We start from the raw sequence: 20,712 nt of genomic DNA on the forward strand, positions 1-20,712 counted from the left end.
TTACTCAGGATTGTAAGAATAAATTGGGATTTATGATAGGATTACTTCATGCTCATACGATTGAGGTCTCATTATTAATTTAAGAAAATTTTACCTTCTTTTCCCCATTGGGAACAGGAAATTTACTTCCCCTGATTAATATCATCTGGCTTTAACCTGAAGAACATCCTTAAAGTGAACGATAACCCTAAAGGTTAATTGGTGTGTGTTCAACCAGGAAAAATTTGATCAAGGTAAAACTTTAGAACAAAGGCTGTTGGAGGTATTTTATTGCATCTTGATTAAATTTCATGTGAATAATAAAAAAATAAATAAATAACATCGCCATTGCTTTTATAGCAATGTCCACGCACAGTTGTCAGGAAGGCATTGAGTGAAGCCTGACTAAGCTAAAAGGAGACCAGTAACCTCATGATGTCACTTCCTGCCTACGAAAGAGTATTCACCCAAAATTTACCACTACGAAGGTATTTGCATACTTTCACATCATGATCAGTTGTAATTCAATAAAACTAGTTGTCTGTTACTTACTCCGATGACTTTTTTTTTTCATTTTTGCTATCTCAAGACGATGTTCTTAAGTTTGGGGGAGACTTCTCTAGTTAGAGGCTTTCGATAGCCTTCATCCGCTGTGAGAAGTCCTTTACAAGCCAAGTAAAATCGTCATGTGGTTATCAGAATAATCTAAAATACCTCATTATTTTGTCATATAGCCATATTTTTAATACAACGTCATATTCTCAAGGTATTACTCATGAACACATATTTAAGGTCTTAGATCTGTGCAAGCGTGAAAGTGTGGAGAAAACACAATTATTTTTATATTAATTTCTTAAGCCTATGATGATGGCAGAACACATCCAAACGTTGTGCACGTTGCTGATGATATTCTGTAACGTGGATGCAAGCTAATCACATCTAACATCTACAGAAGTTCATACATGGCCGTCAAATGCTAGAGGTCCACTCACTCTTTCATAACACGGACGTTAGGTAAGGAATGAAAAGATTATCAAGAGATCCTTGGCTTATATATCCACATCATTGCCAGTATAGCATAGTAGATAAATTTAAAAGTGAGGACAGTTTTATTACGAGAATTTAAAAAAAATAGAATGATGGTGATGATTTTAGAGACTTGGAGGCAATTCTTACCAAATATAAGACATGCGGTGACGATAGTGATTATGAAGATGGTGATGATATATATATATATATATATATATATATATATATATATATATATATATATATATATAGAGAGAGAGAGAGAGAGAGAGAGAGAGAGATTGTTTGTGTGTACGTGCCTCTGTCTGTTAGTATCTTTAAGGTGTGTGTGTGTGTGTGTGTGTGTGTGTGTGTGTGTGTGTGTGTGTGTGTGTGTGTAGTAACGGGAAGACTACCACGTTAGTTTATTCAGCTACGCTAGAGGGAATCACACACTTCCTCACCTGTGCTGCTGCTCTCACCACACACACCTTTGTATGTGCACCTGGTGAGAGAGAGAGAGAGAGAGAGAGAGAGAGAGAGAGAGAGAGAGAGAGAGAGTTAAAACCAGTCAAGTGGATAGTTTTAGAGGAAGATGTACAGTGCACGCGTGTTTATGTGTGCAGTGGTGTGTATGCGTATGTCTGTCTTCCGTCTCCGTCCGTCTGTCTGCTTGTCTGTCTGTCTGTGTTTAGTGTCGCTGCATCTCTCTCTCTCTCTCTCTCTCTCTCTCTCTCTCTCTGTGTTTTATCCGTCTATCCATCTTTAGTCTGGCGCCAGATCCCGTGAGCAATGGGCGCTATAAAAGGAACTCTATGTTTTTCCATACAGAGTAACAACTTCATTTTAAGTTACTGATAAAATAACTTGTACATTTATACTAAGCTAAAAATGTTTTACTCTTGAATAACTTTTACCTTTCTCTTCATTAGATTTTCAGTGTTTTATAAAAAGCCTTAACCGTACGTTACTTACTTCGTCCTTATTCAGTTTAACAAGACCTAAATTAATCAGAACTACAGCTGGCAGACGTAATTTAGCGTGACCTAACTTAACTTTCTTACATCATTTCCCACATCCATATTATCTTGCTTCTCGTGCATACTCCCTTACGTCACCGCCATGCTCTTCTACAATATTCTTTCACTGTACCATTTTCTCTTATTCTCCTACTATATCCCCTTGCTTCTCTTTGACATTCTCCTGCTTCACTGCCATGTTTCCTTACTTCACTGCCATTTTCCATACTTTTCAACTTTTTTACCATGTCCTCTCACGTTATTTCTTTTTCTACTCCCTTCCTTTACTTCTCTTCCATAGACTTATTGCCTTATCTATTTGTTCTACCGTATTCTTTCATTTTCTTGCCATATTCCATCATTCTTCGACCACATCCTTGCTTCTGTACCATATCCCCCAATTTATTTATCTTCTACCATGTTCTTTCACTCTTCTACCATATTCTCATATTTTGCAACTTCTCTGTCATATTTTCTCACCTCCCTGCCATCTTGACCTCATTGCACTACCGTTATGCCTCACTCCCACAACCTCCGACCTCCCTCCACCACACCCTCGCACCTCCCTCATCATTACCTCTCACCTCCACACCCTCTTATCATAACCTCCACCTCCGCGCATTTCCTCATCACATCTAAATTCTCTCCACTTCACCATCACACCTTCCACGTTATTACCTGTCTTCAACAAATCTTCTTATCACCCTACATCCCTCTTTCTTCGCCACATCCTCTCACCTTGCACCATCACACTCTCACATCTCTTATCATGACACCTTCTCACCTCTCCACATTTCCAAAGTACGCCATTAATCTTATTACAGTCCTTTTACCTTAACTTGCCTAGATTTTCGTCCTTTTGCAACTTGTTTCACGTTGCTCAGTGGCAGAAAGAAAAGACAATAATATATCTCTACATCCTCTCCATAACGCTTTTTCATGACTATTTCCATATTCTTGTGTAAATCTCTTGTTAAAACACCGCATTTAAGATGGACAGATGGCAATTTTAGGCCAAGTTAGAGTAAATGAAGTACTGAGTCTTTCTCCAACACACCTTCGTCACCTCGCACCTCACACCTCCATGACTTTCACAACATCCTCACACCGTTTCCACCTCACAGCCTCATCTCACAGCTCTTGCCTCATTACCTCACACTTAGTCACTGCCACACACCCTCTCACTTCTCTCCTCCGCACTGCTTTCCTTTGCTCCTGACGCCTTCATCACTCTTCTGCTTTGCTATCCTGTCTTTGGCTCATGGAATAGTTACTTTAGTTACAGCCTTCCCAAAAACAAACAACATCGAAAAGACAGAGCGGTATGTTGCGGTTTGCTTTCCTTGTACCCCTCTGTACTCTCATTTTTCACCCTCTCCACCTCATAATCAAGCCTTTTCAGTCACACTCAGTACCCCTTTCTTCACACCCTCATCACTTCGGCCTCACACGTCCTCTCATTGTCTCCTTGGCAGCATGTCTTTCTGCTTCCCAGGTACTTCGCCTTCACCAGTTTTCGGTCTCTTAAGTCGTCCTTGTCAATTCCTTGTAGATTTTTCGGTATCCTTTTTCTTCAGCTTTTTTTTACCTGCCAGGGACTTTTCTCAGGTAAGTGAAGTCGCCCTGCAGCAGACAAAATAAAATCCTAAACATCGTCCACGACATGGGAAAGCGTATTTAAACACTGGTTATTTCTTCTGATCTTTTTCCGATCGTGGCATGTCTTATTCAGGCTGCATTCTCAGCTCAACGTTTATCACTATAATTACTGCAGTTTTTCAGGCTCTTATTTCAGTATTATTCACACATTTAGCATTTAACCCCTTCAATTCCAGAGATCTTCTTCCGGGTGAATAAATCATCTTGCGACATCAAGAATACAATATTAAACTAGCACCGATAATCATACTGACGAAGAGATTAGAATCGTTTGTTTTACTACGAAAGATTTGCGCTAAACCAATGACACACTCTGGGGCTGGAAAAATTAAAGTATACATGAATGACTTTTTGGATGTACGAGTAGATTTCTTTTCAGCGATCTAAGACGGTTAACCTATTAGTGTCATTGTCAACCAACTACCGAATGTTGTACAGTATTTAATTTGTTATAAAGTTCGTACAGTTAATGAACTATTCTTCCCGTTATGTATGGTGTGTTCATTGACATTCCTGACCTTCCTTATCTATAAGTGAGTAGAAACGTTGGCATGACTTGCAGGAGGAATGATTCTAAGAGAATTACGACAAAACATGTGTTTGATCAAGGAGGGAGGAGATGGAGGGTGTGGTCAGGTGAGTGGGATGCTGTGGTGTGCATGGACGTAAGTGGGTGTAGGTGGGTGTCTTGGTGTTAGATGATGTGTTTATTTGTTCTGACTTAAGTACGTGGGTGGGGTGGTGGGCGTGGCTGTGGCTGGGTGATAATGGACGGAGGAGGTGCATGTTGTCAAACGCGAGTAAGTGGGTGGGTTGGTAAAGGCGGCTGTCTTTCTGTTGAATGATGTGTGTGCTTGTTCAGACGTAGATGGGATGGTGAGCATGACTGTAGCTGGGTGATAATAGAAGGAGGAAGTGGATGTGGTCAGACACGAGTAGGTAGGCTGAGTGCTGTAGGCTACATTGTGGACGTGATGGGATGGAAGTGTGTACAGTGGTGTATCCTAGATGGCAGTCTTAGTATGAGCATGTGTGTGTGGTCGAAGTATATATGGGTGTGGCTAGTTACGTGGGCTGGAACTGCTAACTGTAGGTGTATTGACGGTGGGGGAAGGTTAGCATTGGTTGTGTGGGAGAGTGTATAAGGGTGTAAGTTGTGGTTATGTAGGATGGTACTGAAGAGTGTCAGTAGGTGTGGAAAGAAATAGGTGAGTGGAGGGAATGAGAAAAGGGTAGTTAAGTGGGGTGCACATACATGGGTGTCGGTAGTTATGTAAATCAGTGTTGGTTATGCAAATGGATGTGGATAAATGTAGATGGGTTGAAGAGAGGGGAATGAGAAGAGAGGCAGGGGGTTTATTGATGACGAAGGACGTACAGTTAAGATCAGCAGGCCCTTTACATTGTCTGAAAACTTTGTCACAACCTGATGACACCTCGTTCATTAACTGGGAACTCCAGATATGTACAAAAATCGATGACTGCAGTTCAGAGTGTGGCTGATAAGATAAAGGAGTGGGGATGTGAGTGAGAGTAAGGGAGTATGGAAGTAAATAGGTGTGTGTGTGTGTGTGTGTGTGTGTGTGTGTGTGTGTGTGTGTGAGGGAGGATGAGTTAATAAGGCTGCTGAAGTTGGTGTGGGTGGGTGTGTAGTAGGCTTAATGTGTGTGGGAATTATTTTTTTCTCTCTCTCTCTCTCTCTCTCTCTCTCTCTCTCTCTCTCTCTCTCTCTCTCTCTCTCTCTCTCTCTCTCTCTCTCTCTCTCTCTCGTGTGTGTGTGTTTACCCTCTATTAACGCCACTTGTACGCCTCATTAACCCTTTTACTATGCAGCCTCTCTCTTAAGCTGAACAAGATCGTGTGTTGGTGGGATGAACAAAAGATATCAATAGACACAGTATCTTAACCACTGTCTAGTAATCTCACATCGCCTCCCCAAACCTTAAATATGTATGCATGTTACTGAGCCTATAATTTTGTGAAGCATATTTATTTTAGTAATATACTCTCTCTCTCTCTCTCTCTCTCTCTCTCTCTCTCTCTCTCTCTCTCTCTCTCTCTCTCTCTCTCTCTCTCTCTCACGCTTGCATTCATTTACACTGATCAACATTACACTTTCTAGCGGAATTTTGCATACGACCAGTCACACCTAAGTGATTCACAAAAGCAATCGAGTTCAGCACACACACACACACACACACACACACACACACACACACACACACACACACACACACACACACACACACACACACACACACACACACACACACACACACACACACACACCTTTCAATCCCAGCTGAATACATTTTTTCCTTATGATAATTGACTGCGGCTCTCTCATTTTAATTTTTACTCCTGCAATGATCACTTTCACGTAAACTCGCCTCCCCGTAATGACACCGACCGAGAAGTCGTGGTCAGTTGGATTCACGCTGGCCTGACAAGTCTAAAAAGCGACAAAATTTGGAGAGCATAATTTTTGGATGTCAGTATTGCTCTCACTCCAAAATTTTACCGTGAGAATATATGACAGAGCATAATATTTGGAAATCTACATTGGTCTTAACTCTTCACCTCGAATATTCTGTAATAAAAATATCTAGCAAAGATTATTTTGGAAGTCTGTATTCTCATCATCTTGTTTTTTTTTAATGAGAATATGTGGAAAGCCTCATTTTTTGAATATCTGTTCTGCTCATACTTCAGATATTTTGAAATGATGATATCTGCCGAAGCTTCATTTTTCAAAGTCTGCACTGGTCTTACCTCGAATATTTTAAAGAGAATATCTGCAGAAGCCCAAATTTGGAGGGCGTCTTTGCTCCCACTTCCAGTTAGTCTGAAGTATAAATATCTAGAGAGGTTTATTTTTTGAAGTCTGCATTGCTCTCACCTCCAGTATTTGCTCTGTCTTTTTTTCTTTTTTTTTCTCCGGTCCGAGCACATTTGAACTGGTGCCCTTGAATTAGTTCCACCCCAATCCTTCGGTTCCATCACACACATTCTTCTCTCTCTCTCTCTTGGGCAGCTCATGTTGTTGTTTGACTTCCCTTTATTACTATTCACCCATCTGTATAATTAGGGACCACGATATTAGCCTGTTGTTAGTTTGTCCTATAGAAAATGACTGAAACATGACAAAAAAATCGATTGTTTTCCTTAATTATTCTTGAGTAGTCGACAGGCATTAGTCTTAATCTTATCATTCTTTCTGTCCCTCAGTCCTTCAACCTGGTATCCACTCAGCCTGTCGGTTTCGCAGCATTCCTTATAATCGAGACACAATATTATCTCCTCAGTACAACAAGCACCTTCTCAACATTGTCCATCCCCCAGTCTCTCTAGCCAGTTCTCACTCAAACTCTAAGTCTCTCCACATTCCTCAAACTCTCCAAACATTACCTCGGCATTCCTCAGATTCCCCACACAATTTATACAATCTCTCTTTCCTCCCATTTTCTCCCAAGTCCACAAACTCCTTCACCTATTGTCTCTTCAACACTCACCTCTTCACACATCACTGTCAATACCGGTACTATTAAAAATGAAGTGGGCCAAAGGAATACTGAAATGAGGAAGGATTGTCAGAGCGTTCAAGGAATATGGACCACATGCATGCCTTTGAAATTCATAGATAATATAATTTCTCACAGTCATCTAAGTCTTCATTCTCGATCTCCTTCCTTACACATAGCTTTCTCCAAATATTCGCCTTTCTTTTCAGTACGGCACCTCCCACGCAGCCCATCCTTTCTCTCCATGGCTTAGCACACTTTCCTTTTATCTCTCTTACTCTCTCCTCTCACTCTTTCACATTCCTTCCTCTCACTTCCCTCTCCTCAGCATCATTCTTCGTACTCTTGATCAGCACTTATACAGGTAGTGGTAATGAGGATTGAGGGAATATTAGAACAAATTTATAAAGCTTGAGCAAGTGCATAGATGTTTAGCCTCGCTTTACTTTACATTCTGATAATAGTATTCTTGATGTCGAGCCTTTTTTTGTGTTTGTTTGTTTGTTTCTGATACCTAGCGAACTCATTCAGAACAGGAGATACAGGGCTGTAATTACAATGGCGGTATTGTTAATGATGACCTTTGAATAAGGACAGTTTGATGGCACGAACAATCTTGAAGCACCCTTTGTTTACGTATGAAGAGGAGTATTGTTTTTAAAGAAACGAAAACACAGCAAGAAATGAGCGAGAGAATATCTGAAAGTGATTATATAAATGAATACTAACTTAGGGACAGTATTACCAACTTTCATCAAGCCAGAAGGTGAGATATTGGGTAAGAGAGAGAGAGGAGTTGCTGATGGTTCAAGGAGAGGAAGACGGAGAACAGGGCGGAGAGATAAGGTAAGAGTAGGGAGGGTGGTGCGTGTGCTTGGGAGAGAGGTCGTTACTGAGTAGGGAGAGATATAGCTTGGGAGCCTTTCGCAGAGGCCACTCTTTACAGAACGTGGCGTCGGACAGTAAATAGATAAACTAATGGAATGATAGACAGATAGATAGGTAGGCTACATAGTTAGAGAGGTAAAAAGATAGAGAAACTGAAAGAGTGAGAGAGTATATTCCCTCGAATATGCCAGAATGATGTTGATAGTAATCTTGCTATCTAATTGGTTAACTAGACTGATATATATGGGGACAGACCTGCTGAGAAAGAATTATTGTAAAGTCAATTAGTCTGCCGTGAATTATTCAGATGAAAGAAATTATATCCACATCATCCTGAAATTGTCCTTATTATGTAAGTACAACAATTTCGACCAAATCTGGATCCTCTGCAAGTATGAGGAAGGTCTAAATCGTTCCGAGACAGCTGTAACTTCAATATGGCCACACAGTTTCAATAGTCAGGTATATTTTTTCCCATGCGGTTCTGTTCCTCATTTACAACGTTATGGAATGACGAAACTGTTGTTGGTTAATTCCATCAGATACAGGTCATAAAAATTTAGTATCGAAGTGCAAAGGAGAATGTGTAAAAACAAGAGAAAGTGATCATGTTTCTTAAAAATATTGGATTTGGCAAATTAAAGATTTACAGAACAGCACCGGTATCGATTGTCACGTCACGAGTCATATCACTTTCAATTACCTTGGAACTCTATTATAAAATCGGTGAGAGTTTTGTTTTCTTTCCAGCGCAGACACTTGTGAGGAAAAGGCTTTCTCAGGCGATTGTACGTGGGTAGTTTAATTCACTGTGTTGCTCCAGCCAGGCAGATCACTTAAAATTGGACATTGTAATAATGGCTTTTCTTAACTTTTCATTGAGTGTCAATAACCATTTAATTTCGACTTTTAAGAAACCGATACTGTTGAAAAGTTTTCTGAAACGCCGATTTAAGCACCATTGCACCTCCGATTACACTGGTGTTGTATATATCTTTCGTGAAGTTGTACTTGGATTAAAAATGATGTCCATCAACCTCGTCGGTATAATGACATCGTATGATTTGTTCCTGCTGCCGCCAGACAATTGTATTCAGCTCAGGAGAAGAGTGCCACTTTTTTTTTTTTTTTTTTTTTTTTTTTTTTTTTTTTTTTTTTTTAGCAACTCTCTGGGATATTTGATCAAGGAATGGCACTTTTATATTGGTACCAAGATTTTCACACGTGTGCAGTGAAGGCAAGATATGAAATATGCAAGCGAAAAGGCACGGAGTTAATCAGATCTTTGTTAAAAAGATCTTTGATGTACTTGAAGGCGGGAGGTGTATGCCGGTGTGGTGTACACGAGCAGTGACACTGCGGTGTGGCAGTGTGAGGAGTGATATTGCGTGATTTGGCAATGTGAGGTGTGGTAATAAGTGGTATGGCAGTGTGAGGCGTGGTGGCGTGAGATATGACAGTGTGAAGTGTGGTGATGTGTGGGAGGGCACTTGGAGGTTTGGTAGTGTGTGGTGTGACATTGTGTGGTACGGAAGTGGGTGTAAAGCCTATGTGGCTGAGTGCAGAGTGTGTCAGCGTCTTCTGCAACACGAGGATTTTTTAATGTCCGTAATAAAACTGAATAACGCACGTAATACACTTAAAAATAGAATGACGTAAAAATCTCTTGAACGCAAAAAACTCAATTCATGTCTTCTCTTCACGTCTGGACATTCACTTAAGGTGTCATGACACAGGAATGTGAGGATAAGAATTGAGGATATTGGCTAGTGGGAGGAGAGAGAGAGAGAGAGAGACGGGGGATATAAACTAAAGAGAAACTGTGTGTGTGTGTGTGTGTGTGTGTGTGTGTGTGTGTGTGTAGAAAGCAGGGAACAAAGCACAGTCTCTGCAAAAAATTATCCCTTCCCTTTGAGCAAGAGTCATACAAAAGAGACGAACCTAAGATCCGTTCTTTTTGTATTGCCTGGACACATTATGTCTGAGTGGCTGGAGGTTAATGGCAAGAGAAAAGGCTTGAGGATATTGTTTTAGAGCTGAATAGTTGTACAAATATATCCCTGAAAATATAGGTAAACTTGCCTTGGAAAGAAGAACACAAAATTAGTGAGACTGTATATTATATTGCCTTTCAGGGGGTGCTAGAAAAAGTGAGCGCCAAGACAACTGCAAAATTTCTCATAAATTCACCACGCTTTTACAATGAAATTCGATGTTTCTGCACTGAATTTTTACATATCTTTCATTCATACTATTTAAACTGTTAGCTGCTTCTGTGACAAATCTGAATACAGTTTAACTGATTTGAAAGAATAGTGAAAAGCGTTGGGAAAAAAATGCTTACCACTGCCCAAGATATCTCTCTCCTAAGCTAGATAAAGTCGTCAGATAAGAAAAAGCATTTCCTTGAAGTTAATGAGAAGTAGTGCTAAGCCTTGTATTTTTGTCTGGAAGAGTAACAGAATCGAATAAAGATAGATGATGATGATGATGATGATGATGATGATGATGATCTTAATAAAAATGTACCGAAAAGTCAAAAATACGAGGAAAATCCCGCGCTGTCAGTGAGTTAACGTGTAATACGCAAAATAAATGGCTAGCAGATAAGTGCCCGGGAGCCTACTGAAGTCCCAGTGTGAGAGTGTGTCTAGAGAGTGAAGAGTAACAGCCCGCACCTCCTCCGGCTGAGGGGTGGGTTTATTTGACTTAATTCACGTTATCTGGCCCCGTTGCATCACCAGGCCACCCTCCATTCTTCTGGCGCCTCCTCTACCCTCACACCCTCTCCCCTCACTCCCCTCTCTCTCCTTTCTCTCTCCTCAGCTCTCTCCGTTCCCATAAACCCTCTCTCTCTATTTTCTCCTTACCGATTCCTTTTATTCCCCTAGATTCCTTCAGTCTCTCCTCGACATTTTCCCCTCATAGCATCTTCTCCTTGGACCCCTTCTCCTCTCTCATTTCCTTTTTCCATATCCTTCCCTTCTCTATTTCTCCTCATTTTTGCTCACACACTTCCTTCTTCCTTATCAGCCCTCTGTCAGCCCTTTTTCTCTTTTCACCCTCCACTGTTATTCTCCTTTCTCTCCTATCACAGACCCTTCACCCCTTAGTTCCGTTTCTCCTCTCCTCTTCCTTCATCCTCCTCCTAGTTTCTCCTAGCTTCTAGTTTCTCATAGCTCCCCTCATGCCTTTCTTTCCCCTCACCCCCTGCTTTCCTTTTTACTCTCCTGAAGCCCTTTCTGCTTTCTCAGCCTCCCTCTCCTTTCTTCCATTCTCCCATTTCCTTCCCTCTCATCATTTCATCCTTCTTCCCTTTTCTCACCTCTCCTCCTTCCTCCCAACCACCCCCTTTTCCTCTCTGCCTTCTCCTCCAATCCCCTCCTCTCCCCCATTCCCCTCCCAGCCGTCACTCTCACCCTCACCCTAATCCTTTTCTTCCTTGTGAATTAATTTTGCTTTGATGTGGGATAAGTGAGCAAGTTTTTTCTCTCCCATTGTGCATATCTTGGCCTGGTTTAGAGCTTGATTCTGTTCTATTCTGTTCTCCTTCAGTGGCAAAAATGTTCTTTGAGATGTAGGTTGGATCATCTTTTGGAGAAATGGGATCAGGCTGACAGGCAATTGGTCGGAGTGGAGAATGCTAAGAGCGGTCTTTTTCTGTAGTGAACAGTGATGAGGGTGGTGATGATGATGATGATGATGATGATGATGATGGTGTGTGTGTGTGTGTGTGTGTGTGTGTGTGTGTGTGTGTGTGTGTGTGTGTGTGTGTGTGTGTGTGTGTGTGTGTGTGTGTGTGTGTGTGTGTGTGTGTGTTTTCTGTTCCCTGACCCTTGCAGTGTGTGTTAGTGGGACGATGGCAGACCTTCCTCTGCCCAGTCTGTATTTCACTCTCTCCTCCCCCCCCCTCCCATTTCCTTCGTTCTCATCCCTCCCCTTCTTTCCTTTCCTGCTTTCTTTCCCCCCCCCCTCCACACATACACCCCTCCCCATTCCTCCTCTCCACGTTCTTCCACTTCTCTCCTCTCCTGCTTTTTTCTCCCTTCCACCCCTTTCCTCGTTTCTTCCCTCCCCTCTCCTCCCCTGCTGTCCTCTCTTGTATACCTGTCCCACCCTTTCCTTCCCCTGTCCTTTCTCCTCTTCTCCCCTCCCCTTCCCCCCGTTTCTTGCTTCACTCTTCCACTTCTCCCCTCTTAGGTTTCTCTGCTCTTGCTTCACCTTGTACTGTCTTCATAGGAAATGTCGGTAACTTTCTCTTCTTCATATCTTAGAACACCGGATTAGTAACTGTTTCAGGAGCCAGTCGTCGTCCAAAGATTAAGGAACACTTGATAATATTCTCCATCAACACCTTTACCAAGATGACGCCTATTTTTATTATTCTGTGGTACCTCCACGAAGTTTTATTCAGGCGAGAGGGGATTCTTCGAGCTGGAGGGATTGGATACAGCCTTAATTAACCCCTTCATTACTCTCCAGCAGTCTCACTCTCTCCCTGCCTCACTTTCTCACTGCTTCAATATCTCCACATCGCCCTAGCCTTAAAAATCCTCCCTGTTCCACTTTCCTTGTCTCACTTTCCTTGCCTCACTCTCCCCACATCACACTAGCCTTAAATTCTCCCTGCTTCACTCTTCTTGCCACACTCTCTCCCCCTGCTTCACTCTCTTCCCCTGTCTCACTCCTTCACGTCATCCCTGCCTCACATTTTCCCTGCCTCAGCTTTCCCTCATGCGTCGCTCCCTCCCCCTGCCACACTCTCCACATTACCCTTGCCTCTTACCCTGCTAGACCCTCTCTCCCTCTCTTGCTTTCTCCACCCCAACCTCATTCTCTGACTCGCTCTTAATCATCTTCTTAATTCCAACCTACATCTTTCTGTCTCACTAACTGCACACCATCCTCGCCTCACACCCACCCTGCCTCAGTTTGACTCTCTGCACCACCCCTACCCCAATCCTACCTCACTCTTACCCCACTCCTACCACACTCTTGCCCCACTCTTACCCAACTCCAACCTCACTCTTATCTCTTTTATATCTCACTCTCAGCCCACTCCTACCCCACTCTTATTCCACTCCTACCTCAGTCTTACCCCACTCCTACCCCACTCATCACCTCTGCTTCACACCCTCGTTGCTCCATCATTCACCCTTCTACCTAACCCTACAACACGCCACCCCTGTCTCTTACCCACCATCCTTGCCTCACTCACTCCCTGTCTTCTCATACACCACCTCCCTTCCTCAAACCTTCAGTCCCTGCACCTTAACCCTTTCATCACGGTGACGTCATTGTTGTAATACGTTCTTGTGAGGGTTTTATTAAGCATGGCCGAACTGGAGAAATTAACTTCTTCACTACAATTATTTATGTTATTACTTATTCCTGCTGCCTCGATTTTATTCGGTTTAATATAGATTTTTCGAACTGGAAGAGGAATTACATGAAACTATTAAACTAAGTAACTCTCACTTTTTTTTTTTTTAACTGTATGGGTTAGATGTAGCTTCAATAACCCCTCCACTACTTAAGGGCTTGCTTAAGTAAAATCGTCTGGTTGCAGCAAAAATAAAATACGATACACGTCATCCGGCTAAATAATATATCATTTTCTCTCTTTGGTTTTACTTTGCATTGAAAAGTAACGATATCGAGTGTGAGACTGGCTGGAAGTAGTTGTTGATGAAAGTAGATGTGCAGACTAGGAGGAAAATGAAGGGGTAAGGTGTAGGTGTTTATGAGGACTGATGGCGTGTCATACGAGGTCATAATGAAGTCTGAATAGAAGTAAATGTATAAATATAAATAACCGTAGACAGACTAACACGGGCACATAAAGAGAAAAATAGATGACTAGATAGACATCGCAGACAGAAAGATGTCAAGTAGAGAAAGACCGACTGAAATTAGTATATAAATGAATAAATAGATAAATAAAGATTACCTACTAATATTACGGTATATAAACCGTGAACGATATCTCCCGCCAAGTACAAACAGCAACAAAAACCTGCATTGTCATAACCGCCAGTCCGTTATTTCAACATTTAAGTGGCTTGAGGTCTGGCAGTAAAGAAAATATTGTGTTGTATAGAAAACGAGGTGTTGGTGTGCGCTGCTGGGGAGGCTCGCTGCTTTACAGAGAACGGATTCTGCCTAGGGTTGACTAAAGAGAAATTGACGGTTCATAGAAAACGGAGGCTCGTATTCTTCAGAGAAAACTTTAAACCGAAGGGTGTCTTACTTATATGCAAAAGTCTACCCCCCCCAAAAAAAAAAAAGCAGATTATAATATGTGTTCTTTATGGCTATGTTTTTCTTTTGCGCATTTGTTTACACTTCACTTTTCTTTTTCAAATCCCACAATAACACAGCGAACACAAAAAGTATGTATTAGAACCTGCAATGAATTCAAACGTTTAGTGTGACGTATTGAAATTCCAAGTTTGTTAAGTCACCATCGAAATATTTTTACCCTCAGCTTTATTGCACTCATCTGCAGTAGTAGTAGTAGTAGTAGCAGCAGTAAATGAATTTCGAAGGATTCAACAAGGACTGAATGAAGATATGGTCCATTCACTCATTACATTGGCCCTAATTGTAGTGAACCTACTTTGGTATTTTCCTTTTTTTATCCAGTGTCTAGAACATATGCATTTTATTTTTATGAGTGGGAAATAGAAAATGTGTTCATGATGATAAGCAAGGGAATGATGATAATGATGATGATGATGATGACGGCTTGTTGTCGTAAAATTTCTCGACGTTTCCTAATCTAATCTCAATTGATGATCTCGTCAAAATCGTATGTCGTTCATCTGGTTCTTTGCGCCTCGTACTCACACTTCATCTCTGACCAGTTGCTATATCTGCTTTATCATGTGGGGCATTCATTTACGATTTTTGCACTGTAAACAAAACCAAAAAAAAAACACGATCGAGTGGTTACCAGAAATGTTCGCCCGTTCGTTTCAATATTCATGAGGAGAGCGGGGCCTCCATCCATTGTTTTTTGGGGTCAGCAAGTATAAGGAGAGAAAGTAGATTGAAACACGACGAAAAAAAATCGTCTGGGTCTTGTTTTTGTAGTATGAAACTGTTGCTGGATTTGGTGCTAGATAAGATTTATGAGTACTAGACGTGCACCAAGAAATTTAATTATCTCAGTTTTCTATACATGAAATTTTCTCTGACAATAGATCATTCTGTTCAGTACGAAGTCTCTTTTTATACTTATTAGCTAACATCAGTATTAAACGTTAGCTATCAGTTTACAATAAATGATTAAAATTAAGTACAGTATATAGGAGTCTGACTAAACGCATTCTTTATTTATTATTTTAGTGTGTTTTGAATTATTTTCTTTTTCTTAGGGGGTGAGGAGGAAGGAAGTGATTTTAAAAGTATGCAGAATACCAGAAACTGTACAATTTTGCATGTCCTCACCGACAAGACAGGATGCATTACAGTAACGAGTGCGTGGTATTCTCAGCGTTATTCTCTGCGTTCCGGTATACGCGCTTCCCCAAATTATACACTAGACAAGGAAGCGGTTCACGATAGGTTTGTCTTGTTTATTTTCTTCTCATTTTTTCCTGGTAGGTAGACTGGGCGTTAGGGGGAAATGCAGAGGGGGGCAGTAAAGGGGGTTGAGTGGAAAGGGGGGTAGCGACGGTGCAGGTGGGGGGCAGGAGTAGGGACGTTGAGGAGGAGCAAGGAGGGAGGGGCAGTGAGAGGAGGAAGGGGGGCAGTAAAGAGAGGAACGGTAGGGGAGAGTGAAGCAGGAAGAATGGGAGTAACAGGGAAGGGAGTGAGGAAAAGGCTTGGAGGGTAGGGGTAATGATGGATAGGGGACAGTGAATTAAGGAGGGTCAGAGGGGACAGGAGGAATTACGATAACCAGTGGAATAAGAGGCAGGTGAGGCGGTGAACTGAGCACTTTCCCCCTCACTAACTCACTGCAGGCTGTGTGAAAGTCCCTCAAGTGCCACAACACAATGCCACAACACCTGGGAGAGCCACTTACCGCCTCACTCACTCTCTGATTTGTATATATCTCTCTGATCGACAGACTCACTTACTAAATGACTCTTTGACGCATTTTTTCCTTGCTGACTGACAAGCTGATGAAACACGTTGACTTTTGACTTCTTGGGGTGTCCTCTACTGTAGATGAATTAACAGTGCCATGGTGTTGATTTAGATGGTTTGTAATGGTTCGCACCTTGCGTCCCGTCACTGTTAGGTGCTCCTGTAGAATATGAACTGTAACTTGAACACGCTGAGCTTTCGTGTACAAGGGTGAAGGGGTAGTACAGGACTGGCAAATAAACTCACCTCCAAACAAGAAAAAAAAATAAGCTGAATGAAATTGGCTAGAGGTAACCAGAGTACGATACTTTAATACTCTTCAGAAGCCAATAGGTGAATGTCATGTTCTGCAGCTCTATGAAACTTTTCTTTCCTTCCGGTATTCTAAGTTTCAGTGATTTTATGTGGTTATTTGGCAGAGAATGATGACCTGTGATGGTATCAATATTTTGGGCGGGAGCGATTTTTTTTCTTTTTTTTTTATGATATGCCTCTGGTTGGACAGATATAACTAGATCGCCAGGTGTACGGAAGGAGATAGCAGCGGAAAGATAGACACTCAGAGAGCGATAGACAGACAGCGATTATCCACACAAATCCACACATACTTCAGGTCCACTGGTTATTTTGTTCCCCTTGTCCGCAAGCGGGGGATCGCGTGTCTTCCTTACCGCAGTGAAAGTTTCTCATGACACTCAATGTAACTTTGGTCGAGTTGTGTAGGTGCGTAGCTGTTTGTCTCTACGTATATATCTTCCCATCCATTTTTCTGTCGAACTGTCTAATGTTTCTTTAGTGTGTCTGTCTGCCTGTATGTATGTGCGGCTCATCGATTTTGCTAGTTTCCTAAAGTGCATCTGTGTAACTATGTGTAACTGTCTGCCTGTTTGTCTCGATGTATAAGCTATATTTCTCTGCCTGTATATCTATCGAACTGTTCAATATTGCTTAACTGTGTCTGTATGTATAGCTCATAATTATCTCAGTTACCCAATTTCTAGAAGTGTACCATCGATAAATAGAATAAATGCTGAAGCTAAGAAACTTGAAAGTCAGTCATAAAACTTGTGGATTGGCAGGGCTTTAACCTTTAACCTCTTAAGTGAGATAAGAGTTGCTTGCATAACCCGGGTGTGTGTGTGTGTGTGTGTGTGTGTGTGTGTGTGTGTGTGTGTGTGTGTGTGTGTGTGTGTGTGTGTGTGTGTGTGTGTGTGTGTGTGTGTGTGTGTGACAAGAAAAGCAACCAAACATTCTCCCAGACTACAGCTCTCAGCCATCGAATTAAAATGCAGGTTCCTATAAACTTTTTCAATTCTAGATCAATATATCAGGTTAAATAAGGCCCTTCTCAAAAGTCACATGGTCAGTCAAAACTCATATGTGAATGTGACCGATTTTAGTGGAAATATTACTGATCTGAGATAATTGGGGGCTTTTTTTTTTTGGGGGGGGGGGACGATTATTGTTAAGATATTCAAGTTTTGACGTCAGTAAATTACCCGCTACCAGACAAAACTGATTTACTACGGAATCTTTGGAGGTACTTCTGAATAACGTGTGATAATTGGGGGCTCGGCTTTTGAACATCAAGGCCGGAATATTAAAATGTCAACGTAATAGTCCAGCTGTTTATTGTGAAAAAGGTTGACAATGGCTGGGTGAGTGTGAGGCGACTTGAATGAAAGGTCAGTATCACAGACGAAGCTCAATTTTTTTTTTTTTTACTCATTGTTTTATAATGGTGAAGCATGGCAGTGTAAAATGAGCTGGGCAGTGCTGGATGTTCTTTTTTCCTGAAATGTCCTCTCCCTTAAGTTGAATAGTCTCCTGGTAGAAAATAGAAGAAAAAAGAAAATATATATCTTCCGTAGGGTCTACCGGAGTCTTTTGCGAACGCCCTCTCTACAACCATTCCTTCCTTCGATTTAAAAAAAAAAAATGGTTGTAAGAGGAGTATGATGAGACGTCACCATAGTGCAGTGATGTGAAAAGGAAAATACTCCTACTTCTCTGTGTTTCCTCCCTTGAATTCTGGACCCTGCCTACTGCATATATCGTTGGGAATTAGGATCATAATGATGATGATGGTAATTATGATGTTAATAATGATGATAATAATGATGATGAAGTATTGTACCAATATACCGAACTTGTGCTTATTGTGAGGATGAAACTATGACGGTAACGATTATGTTCTTTGTCTTTCTTTTGCTGAATTAATTGTTGTCGATGATGATGATGATTACTATAACTGTTTGTATGTGTCTTTATAGTTGTTGATGAGACTCTGTGTTCATCAACGTCTTTGTCTTATCTATTTCTTTTTCTGTTGGTAGTTTTACTCCTGTTTATATTTATTTATTTATTTTTTTGATGATAATGACACAATAGAAATAACTGATCTAATTTCACCTTCTCTTCTCTCCTACAGCAGGCCCTGAAGGTGCGGCAGAAGGAGACGGCCTCATCTGAGAGTCGGTCGTCCAGCCCTAGAGACTCTGGCCTGACAGTGTCCTCCGCGGCGGCCTCGGATACGGAAGGAGACCCGCGCTCCCCACCTGCGGGACCCTCCTTCAAGAACTCCCTCGCCTTCTTCCAGCGGGCCGCCCACCTCGTCGCCAATAACGCCAAAAATTCGTCGTTGGGTTAGTAGAAAGTGCTGAATTTTTGCGACTAGCATTTATTCAACCCTCTCGGTGCCATGGTCGTGCCTGGATATTTTATTCAAACTAAATCCACGCCAGAAGAGGATATACCGTCTGCTCAGGAAGATTTAAATATAGAAACAGGAGAGTTGAGGCTTGCAGAAGTGGAGAAAGCAGTAAAACAGTTAAAGAATAATAAGGCAGCAGGGGAGGATGGTTTATTTCCGGAAATGTTTAAAGTGGAGGGGGATAGATTAATAATGATCTTGACCAAGCTATTCAATAAGATATGGGTGACGGGGTTACTACCATCAGTTTGGAAGAATGGTGTAATTGTTAAAGTTCCGAAGAAGGGAGACCTGAGTGAATGTGGTAATTGGAGGGGAATCTCTTTGTCACCGATAGCTTTGAAAGTTTTCAGTAGAGTGTTGTTAAATAGGTTGGAGCCGGTGGTTGAGGGTATTCTGAGGGATGAACAGGCTGGTTTTAGAAAGGGACGTGGTTGCAATGATCAGATCTTTATAGTTAGGCATTTGATGCAGCAAGTTAATGAAATGAGAGTACCGTTAAGTCTTTGTTTTGTTGATTTTGAAAAGGCTTTTGATAGTGTTTCGAGAGAGACTATGGGGAAGATCATGAGACATTATGGAATACCAGAGGAGTTTGTGAAGGTCATTATGAACATGCATGAGGACACATTTTGTAAAGTGATGGTTGATGGTTGTCTGAGTGATTCGTTTGAAGTCAAGTCCGGAGTAATTCAAGGTGGTGTTCTATCGCCTTTACTTTTTATATTGGTCATTGATTACATTATGAAACGCGTTGGAACAGAAACCGGTGCAGGTATACTTTGGGGAGAGAACAGGAAACTTTTGGATTTAGATTATGCAGATGATATAGTTTTGATTTGTGATGGGCCAGAAGAGATGCAGAGAGTGTTGGACTGTTTGGTGAGTGAAGGTCGCAAGGTGGGTTTGGCTATTAATTGTGGAAAAACTGAAATAATCAATATGAATATGGAAAATGCGCAGGAATGTGTAATTGGAGGTATGGTTGTAAAGCAAGTTGATAGGTTTAAATATTTAGGTACTTATTTAGCCAAGGATGGTTCTTGGAACTTTGAATTCGAGGAAAGGTTAAAGAAGGCTAATCAGGCAATGGGAATGCTTAAAAATATTTGGAATAATAAAAATTTTTCTGTGCATATAAAAATCAAACTTTATAAGGTAATGGTTAGGAGTATCTTAATTTATGGACACGAGTCTTGGTACAGCACAGTGACTATGGAAAATAAATTCTTGGTGTTTGAAAAAAAAGCACTTAGAAGAATATTAGGAGTTAAGTGGTGGGAAAGGATACCAAATAGTAGAATTAGAGAAATAACGGGAGTGCAGCAGGTCGATGAATATGTTAGGTTCTCACGATGGAAGTGGCTAGGACATGTGTATAGGAGACAGGGAATAGTACAAGGTACACCAGGGTGGGTGGCACTTGGTAGGAGAGGTAGAGGAAGGCCAAAAGAGACGTGGGTGAGGACAATGAGACGGGAAGCTGGAGATGAGTGTTGGGGAGATCTTGAGGAGTTAGCACAAGATAGGATGTGGTGGTGTGAGTTCATCGAGGCCCTATGCATCCCCGAGGGTGCCACAGGAAATGATTGATTGATTGATTGAAATCCACGCAATTTATTTTAGATGAGAGACGATTTTTCATACCTGGGGTTAATGGAGAAAGTTTTCAACCCTTTAATTTCTGAAACTTCCATCAACAGAAAAAAAAATGCTCGCCAGAAAAAATCATCTTTTGGTAGCCTGTATGAGGTAATTCAATGCGTCAGTAGAAGACGAAAGAGTTAACGAAGTGCTTAGCTTCTCGAGTAAAGTATTTTCCTGTGTG

At 41.4% G+C, this 20,712-nt stretch overlaps 1 protein-coding gene across 5 annotated transcripts in view; it reads left to right on the forward strand.

Moving 5' to 3' along the window:
* LOC145401030 (uncharacterized) overlaps positions 1-20,712 on the forward strand; it is a 512,459-nt gene that overhangs the window by 321,701 nt on the left and 170,046 nt on the right. For all 5 annotated transcript variants that reach the window (XM_080273401.1, XM_080273403.1, XM_080273405.1 and 2 more), the window contains one exon: positions 18,603-18,816. In XM_080273401.1, coding sequence (XP_080129527.1) covers positions 18,603-18,816 — 214 coding nt within the window. The remainder of the gene's footprint in view (positions 1-18,602; positions 18,817-20,712) is intronic.

The sequence above is a fragment of the Coenobita brevimanus genome, chromosome 54, assembly GCF_032717465.1.
Source record: "Coenobita brevimanus isolate Jiangsu-jjx chromosome 54, ASM3271746v2, whole genome shotgun sequence".
Taxonomy (NCBI): domain Eukaryota; kingdom Metazoa; phylum Arthropoda; class Malacostraca; order Decapoda; family Coenobitidae; genus Coenobita; species Coenobita brevimanus.